Source organism: Etheostoma spectabile, chromosome 15 (genome assembly GCF_008692095.1).
Source record: "Etheostoma spectabile isolate EspeVRDwgs_2016 chromosome 15, UIUC_Espe_1.0, whole genome shotgun sequence".
NCBI lineage: Eukaryota > Metazoa > Chordata > Actinopteri > Perciformes > Percidae > Etheostoma > Etheostoma spectabile.
The window spans coordinates 23,892,133-23,905,251 of record NC_045747.1 but is presented as its reverse complement, the minus strand read 5'-3'; the positions used below and the strand labels follow the sequence as shown (position 1 = coordinate 23,905,251).

The window sequence follows — 13,119 nt, the reverse complement described above, 5'->3', positions numbered from 1 at the left end:
TAGGGACCACTAAGGTCTATATAAAAGAGACTTCAGATCCAGTATTAGGGGACCACTAAGGTCTATATAAAAGGGACTTCCGATACAGTATTAGGGACCACTAAGGTCTATATAAAAGAGACTTCAGATACAGTATTAGGGACCACTAAGGTCTATATAAAAGAGACTTCAGATACAGTATTAGGGGACCACTAAGGTCTATATAAAAGGGACTTCCGATACAGTATTAGGGACCACTAAGGTCTATATAAAAGAGACTTCAGATACAGTATTAGGGACCACTAAGGTCTATATAAAAGAGACTTCAGATACAGTATTAGGGGACCACTAAGGTCTATATAAAAGAGACTTCAGATACAGTATTAGGGACCACTAAGGTCTATATAAAAGAGACTTCAGATACAGTATTAGGGACCACTAAGGTCTATATAAAAGAGACTTCAGATACAGTATTAGGGGACCACTAAGGTCTATATAAAAGAGACTTCAGATACAGTATTAGGGACCACTAAGGTCTATATAAAAGGGACTTCAATACAGTATTAGGGGACCACTAAGGTCTATATAAAAGAGACTTCAGATACAGTATTAGGGGACCACTAAGGTCTATATAAAAGAGACTTCAGATACAGTATTAGGGACCACTAAGGTCTATATAAAAGGGACTTCTAATACAGTATTAGGGGACCACTAAGGTCTATGTGAAAGCATCCAAAGAGACCATGCCATGGGACCTTTAAAAATAAATACACATACAAAATAGCTGTTTAGGAAAAGGGAGGCTGGGTAGCTCAGTAGGTAGAGCAGGCGCACACATGCAGAGGTTTATTCGTCGACCCAGAAGGTCCAGGCGTAGGCGGACTGGTAATTCTTGTGATTGCCAGAAGGGCCGATGCACTCTTGGGCCAATTTGGGCCGCTGGAAAAAAATAAAAAAAATGCAGCAACACTGGCGTATCCCAATAGTTTGACAAACATATGCAAGACTGTACGGCTGCAACCTGGAGCCTCCAGTCTGGTGCCGTCGGGCTTCTACTTTTCAAAATAAAAGCTTGCGTCTGGTCTGGTGTGTCTTCGTACTTTGGTGTTTTGGGTGTTTAAAGGACGAATCGGGCGCAAAATGAATCTAGGGGTTAATAACCCATACCGGTTACTCAGTGAACGGCCGAATTCGGTACACATGTTATTAACCTCTATGATTTACAGCTGGTCTAGACCACTCTATAATTTAACGATAGAGTAGGTCTAGACCACACTCCGTAATTTACAAGGACCCAACAGGTCTAGTAGTTTCCTCCAGAGCAAGCAACAGTGCGACAGTGGCGAGGAAAAACTTCCTTTTAGGAAGAAACCTGGGACAGACCTAGACTCTTGGTAATTGGACAGTGACTAAAAAATAGCAATTTGTAGTAGTTCATGGCATAACAGGGCACCACAGAGCGTAGCAGGATGTAGCAGGGCATCACAGAGTGGAGCAGGATGTAGCAGGGCATCACAGAGTGGAGCAGGATGTAGCAGGATGTAGCAGGGCATCACAGAGCGTAGCAGGATGTAGCAGGATGTAGCAAAGCACCACAGAGTGGAGCAGGATGTAGCAGGGCACCACAGAGTGGAGCAGGATGTAGCAGGGCATCACAGAGCGTAGCAGGATGTAGCAAAGCGCCACAGAGTAGAGCAGGATGTAGCAGGATGTAGCAGGGCACCACAGAGTGTAGCAGGATGTAGCAGGGCATCACAGAGCGTAGCAGGATGTAGCAGGATGTAGCAAAGCACCACAGAGTGGAGGGAAGCGAGAGGGGGGACTGACATGCAGCAAAGCCTTGCAGGTCGGAGTCAAACGCGCAACCTCTGCTTCGAGGAGTCAACCTCTATATATATATATGTGTGCGCCTGCTCTGCCAGCTGAGCTAACTCAGCCACTATTTGAAGGTTTTTATGAATAGCTCCAGTGTATGTATTATTTCATTATGAAAGCCTGTAAGTGCGCCTCATGCTGATATGATCTCACCTTAGCCTGGTTTTTGCAAATATAAAGTATATATAAGTATTATAATGTAATGGCCCCGTCTGTAATCGGGCCGCCCCGGGTCCAGGGTTTGAAGGGGTTGAGTGCAGAAAGTGCAAAAAAAATAAATATAGTATGTGCAATGGGCAGGTTTATAGTCCAGGATGTAGGTTCTGAATATAGCGATTATTATAAAAAGGAATGATATGGGCACAACAACAAGTTGTAATATACAAGAAGTATACCTTTTTATTTATTAGTGTTGAGACATTGTTGAGGTCAAACTCTAAATAGTTTGGACACTAATAGAGATGTTATTGATGAACCGTCAACATTAAGAATTTTGATTAATATCAGTGAAATGGTTAAAAACAACATTACCGGTGTTAAATTAAAAAAAAGTTTTTGAATAACTTGTTTTGCTTGGTAAAAGACAAAGTTGCTATACAATCTATTTCTTAACTGCTTGCGTTTTAAGCTCTTTTTTTTCTGCATACTAATACTAATGTTATTGTCAACCGACATTAAGAATGTTTGATTAATATAAAACAATGTTACCGGTATTAAATCAAAAATTAAAGTTTAAAAAAAACTTGTTTTGCATGGTAAAAGACAAATTTTCAATACAATCTGCTTGCTTGCTCGTGGGGCTCTCTGCTGGATGGCGCTCATATATACTGTGTGTGTGTGTGTGTGTGTGTGTGTGTGTGTGTGTGTGTGTGTGTGTGTGTGTGTGTGTGTGTGTGTGTGTGTGTGTGTGTGTGTGTGTGTGTGTGTGTGTGTGTGTGTGTGTAAAAACATTGTCAAACTTGGCCCCATTCACTCCCGTTTTGGAAGGAGCTGTGTCCGTTTTAGCATTTCGCCACGCTGTATTTGCAGTTTTCCGTACTGAGTTTATTATTTCCGTAGCCATGAGCCCAACGTGCGACGCCCAGAAACGTCCCCAACACGACACGGTGAAAAGAAAAGAGCAAATCCAGGCAGAGGGCAGCGTCTCTGCAGATACAGACGCCGCCATACGCTTCTAGTGGGTCATTGGTGATGATTACAAGGGATTCAGTTTTGTATGAGTCTTTGCAGAGTTTTTAGGAAAATCCTGCGAAATGAAGTCAAGAGATGTCGTAGGTAAGACCGACTTTAAGAGCTTCTTAAAGGAGCTCTATCGGAGCTCTCACCCAAAACCCAAGATGCCCATATGTAGAGGTTTGCAGTGGCCCAGGGTTCGATTCCAACCTGTGGCAATTTCCTGTGTGTATCCCCCCCCTCTCTTTTTCTTTTCATATCTAAGCTGTCCCAAAGATGAGAGGCGTAAACACCCCAAAAATAATCTTATAAGGACTTTTTTTTGCTGTTTATTCAGGATGCATTTTTTCATTTTTTTTCTACAGATCACTGCTCCACACAGCAGACCGCCGCGTCGTCGCTCCCTCCCGGGAAGTGTGTGAAGGAGGAAGACGAGCTGGAAGTGGAGCAAGATGGGCGGGGTTTCTGTTTGAGGAGGCGGAGCCACCGCGTTACCGCCGCTCCGGCGGACAGCGACGTCGTTGACGAGGAACAGGTGCGACGTTTCCTCTCGGAGGGAATCTTGGACGAAGACCCGGACGAGATTGACGAGGACTCGGAGATGTTCAGGAGCGTGGAGAGGAAATGCCCCTACTGCCCCGATCGATTTCACAACGGCATCGGGCTGGCCAATCACGTGAGGGGCCACCTGAACCGAGTGGGCGTCAGCTACAACGTGCGGCACTTCATTTCGCCCGAGGAAGTCAAAGCGATTGAGAGGAAGTTCTCCTATCAGAAGAAGAAGAAAAAAGGTCAGCGGCTTGTTGTATAGATTTTGTTCGGCTACGCTCGGCATAACGACGCCGGCATGAGTAACTGGACGTAATTCTCTAGATAACAAACAACCGATTCAACCAATTCTGTAAATGTAGATTTTCTTTGCTTCGTGGACTTCGTCTCTCACCTGGGAACAGTTGATGTGAAATGCTTTTAACCATTGAATTGTCCTCCCAGGTCAAAACTCTTAAGTGAACAATTGTTTGAGCCTTTTTTGACGCGTTTGAGATACTTTTTTATCACTTTTTGATGCTTCTTTTCAACATTTTCTTCATTTTTGTAACAAACCATCAGTATACTGTACACATCACTGAAACCAATATATTACCACTAGTTTTACACCATTTGCACCATCATCCAGCCGGAGTCGGGACGCAGCCACTCTGCAGACAGTGGAAATACTCACATTGACTTTAATAGAAACCTGACGACCGGTGGAAATTAGGAGTTAGACACAAAACAGTGGAAAATGGGTTCCAGTTTGAAAAATACCAAAGTTACCCTTTAATGGGGATCCAGACAATATTTGGCGAGACATTTCTCTCAAAATCACAAATTTTAACGTGCCGGTGGAGCTAGAGGAGAAGTCGGGGCCATCATTGAAAAAAGTTCCTAAAAAAAGGTGCAACAATTTAAAAAGACATGGAAAAAAGTGGCAGGAACTTTGATAAAAATGACGGCAAAAATGACAAAAACTTCAGAAAAAGCAACAAAAACTAGAACGCAGAAGGTCAAGGGTTCGAGTCCGACCTGCGACAATTTTCTGCATGTCTTCCCCTCTCTCCCCCCTTTCATATCTAGCTGCCCTAGTCACTATTTTTATTGGAAATGCCCAAAAAAGAATGTATAAATAAATAACTAGGTGGACCAAACATTAGTGGGAACCTAAATTGATATGCGGGCCATACCGGGCAGGATTTGGCTCTTGGGCCTTGAGTCAGAGCCCAAAAATGTCGTGAACCCGTCACAGCTGTTGGTCTAAAGTTCCTTTTGTTCTGCCTGTCCTCTCCACAGTTGCCAACTTTGACCCGGGCACGTTCAGCGTGATGCACTGCGAGTTCTGCAGCGCCGGGTTCGACACCCGGGCCGGTCTGTCCAGCCACGCCCGCGCCCACCTCCGAGACTTCGGCATCACCAACTGGGACGTGACCATCTCGCCGATCCACATCCTGAGGGAGTTGTTCTCCAGCCGGCCCGATCTGGTGATCCCCACGGCACCCCCTCGGAGCCCCTGCTCCTCGCGGGACGAGGGCGAGGAAGGCGAGGGAGACGAGGAGGAGGAGGAGGAGGAGGAAGGGGAGCAGATCGTGGAGGTAAAGCTAGAAGAGGAGACGAGTGAAAGGACGCTGAGCGCCGCCGGTACCGATGCGTCGCCTTCGGCGGCTCCTCAACGCTGCAAGCAGGACGACGCTGAAGAAGAGAGTAACGGTACGTTTTTAAATCAGATCCTTCCCAATAATCAGTAAAAGGGGGGCTTGTATGTGTCGGGTGGGGGGGGGGGGGATACAGCATGGACATATAGGAAATATTGGATAGGATAGAACAACACAGTGTAATTCTGCTATAGAAAACATCACATAAAATATCACATTCATTATTAAATTGTATATTATCCAAATACAATACACATTTTCTGTAGGCTCCACCCACTTACTGCCCCCCACCCTGACCCCCCTTCTAGCCCCGCCCCCTTTATCCGTCCTGTAAAGTAGTGATGCTGTTACTTATTGTGTACCTGTGTGGTTATGATGTTGGTTGCTGATGTATTTGATAGTTATTATCTGTTATTATCTTAAACCTGGAGGGGTAACAGAAGACTGTGTGGGGTAAATGTGACTTTAGATGCTAGGACTAGGCACCATGTGTGTGTTGTTGTATTTTAAGAGGCTTAACTACTAACTAAAGGAGCAGAAAGATTTAATTTGTTTACCATAATGTGTCAAAGTCACGGTATCGGTATTGCTACAGGTATCAAAAAATAATATCTGAACAATACCCAGTCTTAGATTTTAGGATTAGATGCTGTTACTGCATCAGTGTGTTTACTCTGAATAAGACCGGGTCAGTACATTTTGACTGTGTGTGTGTGTGTGTGTGTGTGTGTGTGTGTGTGTGTGTGTGTGTGTGTGTGTGTGAGATTATTCTGATTATGAGACAATGGGCCCCTGGACACAGACACCCTGTCTACATAGGAACAAGACAACTAAACTCAAGTGTACTTTTAGACTTTTTGCATCACTTTTTGGTCATTTAGCATCTCGCTAGTCGTGTTGTGTAGTAGGATTGTGGTCATTTAGTGTCTTTTGTGGTTTTGTGTAGTAGGATTCTGGTAATTTAGCGTCTTTTTTTGGAACACGATAATTTACCATTTTATTAGATCAATAAATATCTATCTATCTATCTATCTATCTATCTTTCTTTATTGATCGCAACAACACTTTGTGAATTATTACCTCTGACCCCTTGGGCCCCTGGACCTGTGCCCAGTAGGTCGGTCCAGTAGTCCCTGTCCTATGTGTAGTCCCATGTGTAGTGTGTAGTTGTATGTGTAGTGTGTAGTCCCATGTGTAGTCCCATGTGTAGTCCCATGTGTGGTGTGTAGTCCCATGTGTAGTGTGTAGTCTCATGTGTAGTCCCATGTGTGTGTAGTGGTATAGTCCCATGTGTAGTGTGTAGTCTCATGTGTAGTGTGTAGTCTCATGTGTGTGAGACAGCGAGACAGTCTGTTTTTCTTTTTACTCTGAATAAAGTCATGGGTTCAGGGTAACATGTGTTAAGTGTTGGAATCGGGATGGTGGCTCTTAAGAGAGAGAGAGAGAGTGTGTGTGTGTGAGAGAGAGGGGGAGAGAGAGAGAGAGAGAGAGAGAGAGAGAGAGAGAGAGAGAGAGGAGAGGAGAGAGAGAGTCCCCGATGCCCGCGGTTGATGTGGCACTCTCTCTCGGTGCATTCATCCCAACCTCCGCCTCCACTCGATTGGTCACGCCTTAGTTTAGCGGTGCATATGGGGGCAAAATGGCTGCTTCCACCTCCCCGTAGACCCAAACAATAGCGGACTAACTGCCTGGGCTTCAGCGGCCGGGGAGTCCGATGCACTGCGGTTGCGGACCGGTGAGTACCGCGCGCTGTAAATGCCTGTGTACCGCGTGCCCCCCCCCCCCCCCCTCTTCTTCCTCCCCCATCCTTCGGATCAAACGAGCGTCTCGCGCCGCATCTCTCTGTCACACCAGACAACAGCCATTAAAAAAAACAACTCTTCATCATGTGAGACTATGTAAAGAAAAGCGGTGTCGCGCGCAGCCATGCAGGTAGTAGCTCGCGACATGTCCAAAAGCCCATAAAGAGGGTCATTGTGTCTCGTTGGTTTTCGGGTTTTTTTCTCGATAAAAAACAACAAGTAGAGGTGGTTTTTGAGTATGTTGGTGTATCTTTACAGTTACTAAATATCTCTGGGGGGGGGGGGGGGTCTCTTCTCTCTCTCTCTCTCTTCTCTCTCTCTCTCTCTCTCCTCTCTCTCTCTCTCTCTCTCTCTCTCTCTCTCTCATTGTGCACGTCAGCCTGGGATGACGTCCAGTATTTTCAATGCTGCAGGATCTCTAAAATTACCTACAGTTGCCCAATCCTCGCCATTTTACTTTTGCTTTGATTTTTTTTTTTTTTTTTTTTTTGGGGATAGAGCAGGCGAGGACACGCTGTGCTTTCAGGTGCACGCGGTTGTGCACGTTTCGTTGTTGTTTTAAAATAAGAGTGAGATTGCTGTAGCTGTAACTTTGTGCACTGAAAGCGACCACACAGCTAATCTCATTACAACTTATCCGGATCAACGGAGTAGCCTGTATAGGTATAAGGTATCACTTTAAGTGTGTGTGTGTGTGTGTGTGGTGTGTGTGTGTGTGTGTGTGTGTGTGTGTGTGGTGTGTGTGTGTGTGTGTGTGTGTGTTTTAAGCGATTAGCCTTCTTTTCATTTTCTCTCTCCCTTCACTCTTATTTTCTCTCCTCCGGTGCATTTGACTTCTTTCTTCTCTCCTTTCTTCATGTGTTTTTTTTTTCTTCTTCTTCTTTCTCCATTTCCTGCGTGATTACTACCTATTGTTGAATTATTCTAAGAGGAAAACGTGCCGAAAGCATTTCTGCATATCCATCCACATTTTGCATGTTCATTATCTGTTTTGTGTTTTTAAACTTCTGTCTCATAAATACACCATCCTTGTTGTTTCCCCCCCCCCCCCACATGTGCTAAATAAATCCATCAAATCAAAGTAGGACATCACTTTCCCTCTGAAGTATCTGGTTGCTTAGTGCCACTCAGCCTGAAGGCACACAAAGTGGAGTTGTCGGTTTTAAATTGTTCTAATTCTATTTCTTTTAAAAATGTCTCTTTCTGTCTATAAATCCCCCCCGCTGATCATGCACGGTCTTGGGGCTATAATAGCTTGGTGTTATAACGCCGTGCTCCGAGGTGTCACACCGCTCTGCTTTTACAGTCAGGAGATGAAGTGACAAGCGCAGCGCCGCCCAGCCAGACAGAAAGCATTGTCTGTCTCCTCCACGTCTCTCGCTTTGATTTACTGATTTGTCGCAGAAAATGGCACTTTTGTCCCAGGAATGCCTCGCTCGCTCACTGCTGCGGGGGTAAAGCCAGACCTGCCATGTTTGTTTCATACAGTAGTGCAGTTCCCTTTTTATGACTCTTCTTTCCATTGTTGACAGGGATGCATATTACTGTAATTGAAACGTTATGATGCATGTTATTACAAAGGTATGTTGATTTAGTGTGTGAGCGAATGCACGTGTTTCTGCTCTCAGCCCCGCTGCGTTTCATTTCATTTTCATGTATTTATTTTTAATTTTTTTTAAATAAGGACAGCGAGCGCACGTTCATTAACATTTCTATGAACGTGCCAGTGTTAGCCAGCTGGCTAATTTTCAACTGGAGTCCTTTTTTGGCAAAGATGTTATGAGAGCCATTAATTGACTTGGTCAGATGTTCCCAGATGTCAAGTCAGCAATAAAAATACAATTTCCAAAAAGCACATTTTTATTCATTCTCAATGCACTCAGAGATTCATTCATATGCTCTTCAAAGGCTGAGTTATTTTATCTAGACCACCGTTTGCACTTAAAGTATATTGACTCTTCACAACACAGTATTTCTATATATACATATATATATATATATATATATATATATATATATATATATATATGTATGTGTGTGTGTGGTGTGTGTGTGTGTGTGTGTGTGTGTGTGTATATATGTATGTGTGTGTGTGTGTGTGTGTGTGTGTTGTGTGTGTGTATATATGTATGTGTGTGTGTGTGTGTGTGTGTGTGTGTGTGTGTATAATATATGTGTATATACTGTATGTGTGTGTATATATATATGTGTATATACTGTATGTGTGAGTATATATATGTGTATATACTGTATGTGTGTGTGTATATATATATATGTGTAAATACTGTGTGTGTATATATGTATGTGTATATACTGTGTGTATATATGTATGTGTATATACTGTGTGTATATGTGTGTGTGTATATACTGTGTGTATATATACTGTATATATGTATATGTGTATAAACAGTATGTATATATGTGTCTATTCATGTTAATTGTGTTATTAATGACCTACATCAGTAACTAGACCACAATTTACACTAACTGTATATTGACTCTTCACTACACCGCATTATATATATATATATATATATATATATATACAGTATATATGTGTTTATATATGCATGTAAATGTGTGTGTGTGTGTGTGTGTGTGTCTATTCATGTTAACTGTGTTATTACTGACCTACATCACTAACTAGACCACAGTTTACTCTAACTGTATATTGACTCTTCACTACACAGCATTATATATATATATATATATACACAGTATATATGTGTATATATATATATATATATTGGCTCTTCACACCCTATCAGCAGCGTGACAGACTGTCTGTCCTCTTCATGTATATTGTGTTTTTACCTTATTCTCTCTCATATCTTCCTATCCTTCGGATCTGTATTTCCGGCCTAATCTGCACGTTATGCAGCCTGTTGGATTCTGTTTCTTGTATTATATTGTGAATGTGGCCCTGTGTGTTGTCTTGCAGGCTCAGGCGTTATTCTTGGCCGGGTCGTTGCAAATGAGAACTTGTTTTCAACGGCCTAAATAAAGGTTAAATAAAAATAAAAGTAAAAGCATGTGGATATAGGGCTGGGCGATATTGGAGAAAATCCGATATCATGATATTTTTGAACAAATTCCTCGATATCGATTCCGCAACGATATTGTGGTGTTGACACTTGGTGCTTTCACAAAATATTTACACTGTGAGATTTTTGATAAATAATCATCAGTAATGTGGATATAATGACTAAGGGGGTAAAAGCTAATGATCGAACAGTTGCATCAGTCTGGTAAGAACAGAAAATGACACAAATTTCCCGTAATGCAGCCTTTAAAACCAAGAAAAGACACTTATGCCATATTACAATATCCAAAATCTAAGACTATATCTAGTCTCATATCACGATATCGATATAATATCGATATATTACCCAGCCCTATATGGATATATAAATCAGATTATCGCTGCGACTAAGGATAAGGATTGTTTTCGTTGTCGATTTCTTTTCTGGAGGAATCGATTAGTTTGCTCCATAAAGTGTCCGAAAATGGTGAAAAATGAGAATGTGTTGAACATGACCGTGTGCTCCAAATTGAATGTGGATTCATCCGATGTTTCTTTGAGACATTTCTCTCAGAATCACCCGTTTTAACGTGCTGGTGGACATGTAGCCTGTACCTAACTACACGGCAGTGGATCCGATGGTTGTTGAGATGGTTCAGTCTGGACCAAAGGTGCAGACCAAAGCAATCAAAGACATGGAAGGCTGCAACTCACAATGGTTTTTATTGTTGATTAATCTCTTGATTATGTTCTGGGTGAAAGGATTAGTCGTTTTGGGCTCTAAAATATCAGAAAATGATGAAAAATGTGGATGAGTGTTTTCCAAAAAGCTCAAGACGACGTCCTCAAATGTCTCGTTTTGTCCACAACTCAGAGATTTTCAGCTTCCTGTCACAGAGGAGAGAAGAAACTAGAAAATATTCACATTTAAGAAGCTGGAGTCAGAGTTTCACGTATGTCAAGTTTTACTTTTTTATTTTTTCCTTAAAAAAATGACTCAACAGATTCATCGATTACCAAAAGACTGAACTCCACTGGGACATTGGAGGTGAATATCTTTGAGTTGTGGACAAAAAACGAGACATTTGAGGACGTCGTCTTGGACTTTTTGGGGAAACACTGATCCACATTTGAAAAAAAACAAAATAAACATGTTGAGACCAAACAACTACTCGATTAATCGAGAACAAGATCGACAGATTAACCAGACAATAGTTAGTTAGTTGGTTGGTTAGTTAGCCGCTGCTGTAATTATTATTATTATTATTACACTTATTTGAATATTGTCTGTGATGTTTTAGGTGAGGGGGAGGAAGAGGATGAGGAGCAGCTACAGCTTCCAGCTCTGGATGCTCTGAGCTCGGGGAGAACCGACTCAGACGGCCCCCCCCCTGGAGAGGATGCAGACTCCAAGGGTGAGAGAGAGAGAGAGACGAGAGACACAAGACGTCCAGAGAGAGAGAGAGAGAGAGAGAGAGAGAGAGACAGACGAGAGAAAGAGAAGAGACAGATGAGCAGAGCAGAGAGAGAGAGAGAGCAACGAGACACAAGACGTCCAGAGAGGAGAGAGAGAGAGAGAGAGAGAGAGAAGACACAAGACGTCCAGAGAGAGAGAGAGAAGACAGAGAGAGGAGAGAAGAGACACAAAGACGTCCAGAGAGAGAGAGAGAGAGACGAAAGAGAGAGAAAGACGAGAGAGAGAGAGAGAGACAAAAGACGAGAAGAAGACGAGAGAGAGACGAGAGACACAAGACGTCCGAGAGAGAGAGAGAGAGAGACAAGAGAGAGAGAGAGAGAGACAGAGCAGAGAGAGAGAGAACGACGAGAGACACAAGACGCCAGAGAGAGAGAGAGACAGAAGAGAGAAGAGAGAGAACAAGCGTCCAGAGAGAGAGAGACGAGAGACACAAGACGTCCAGAGAGAGAGAGAGACGAGAGACAAGATGTCCAGAGAGAGAGAGAGAGAGAGAAAGACGAGAGACACAAGACGTCAGAGAGGAGAGAGAGAGACGAGAGGACGAGAGAGAGAAAGACGAGAGAGAGAGAGAGACGAGAGACACAAGACGTCCAGAGAGAGAGAGAGAGGGAGAGAGAGAGAGAGACGAGAGATAGAAAGACAAGAGACACAAGACGTCCAGAGAGAGAGAGAGAGACGAGAGAGAGAAAGACGAGAGAGAGAGAGAGACGAGAGAGACGGGGACGCTGACCCCTGAGTGTTGACAGCCAGGGGATTGGATCTGCTGCAGCAGAACCTCATCAGAGCTGTCAGTAAGGGGGGGGGGGGGGGGGGGGGGGGGGGGATTATAAAGCTGACCTTACAGGTCTGCGGCCCTACATCAGAGTTGGGTTGCCCCCCCCAGGGGAAATCCTCCGAGGTAGACAGATGTGTCTAAGAGCTAATGAGAGCACCTCTAACACCTGGCTGGTGTTGCTGCAGACCGGGTGAGGATGTAGACAGGAAGGGTAAGTGAGTGGACATGTCCTCTGGGACATCTGCGGCCCCCGAAAAAACCCCACCTGAGTCGCCTGCTGGTGCTTTGCAAAACTCGGTGTCCACGCTGCTCTTGGTTAAGGAGACATCGACGCCGTTAACTTTTGGTTTAAAATCTAATTCTGCTACGTTCACACCTCGTGTCCACGCTGCTCCGGCGTGGCCGAGCCTCTCAATCGGAGACATTTGGAGACGCTGCCGCCCCCGTTCTGGTTAGAAAGCTCCGGGGTTGCTCTGTAGTCTGGACGGACACAAACGGAGACATTTGGAGACGAGGACGCACGTCCGTCCGTCTCATCGGTCCGGTAGCTCCCAGACCTTTCAGTAACGGCTCCCCCTCCTCGTCCTCGCTCCAACATGATGATCCCTGCTCTTACTTGTTCTTTCTCTAAAGTATTTCCTGTGTTTTTAACTTCTACATCCATGATATTTAACGTCAGACCATCCGCTTCCTGTTTACACCGGCACGCACGTGCCCAGTGTGTGTGAACGGTCATGTGATCCGTGATGTCAGACGTGTCCATGTGGACGGAGATCAGTTCTGCTACCGGAGCTGAAACTCTCGTGTGGACGGAGATCGTTTTTGTC

At 43.9% G+C, this 13,119-nt stretch overlaps 1 protein-coding gene across 1 annotated transcript in view; it reads left to right on the top strand.

Annotated features, from left to right (window-relative positions):
* Positions 1–13,119, top strand: part of wizb (WIZ zinc finger b) — a 43,766-nt gene that overhangs the window by 6,377 nt on the left and 24,270 nt on the right. The window contains exons 6-8 of the mRNA XM_032536419.1: positions 3,393–3,818; positions 4,858–5,271; positions 11,342–11,455. Of these exons, the coding sequence (XP_032392310.1) occupies positions 3,393–3,818; positions 4,858–5,271; positions 11,342–11,455 (954 nt within the window). The remainder of the gene's footprint in view (positions 1–3,392; positions 3,819–4,857; positions 5,272–11,341; positions 11,456–13,119) is intronic.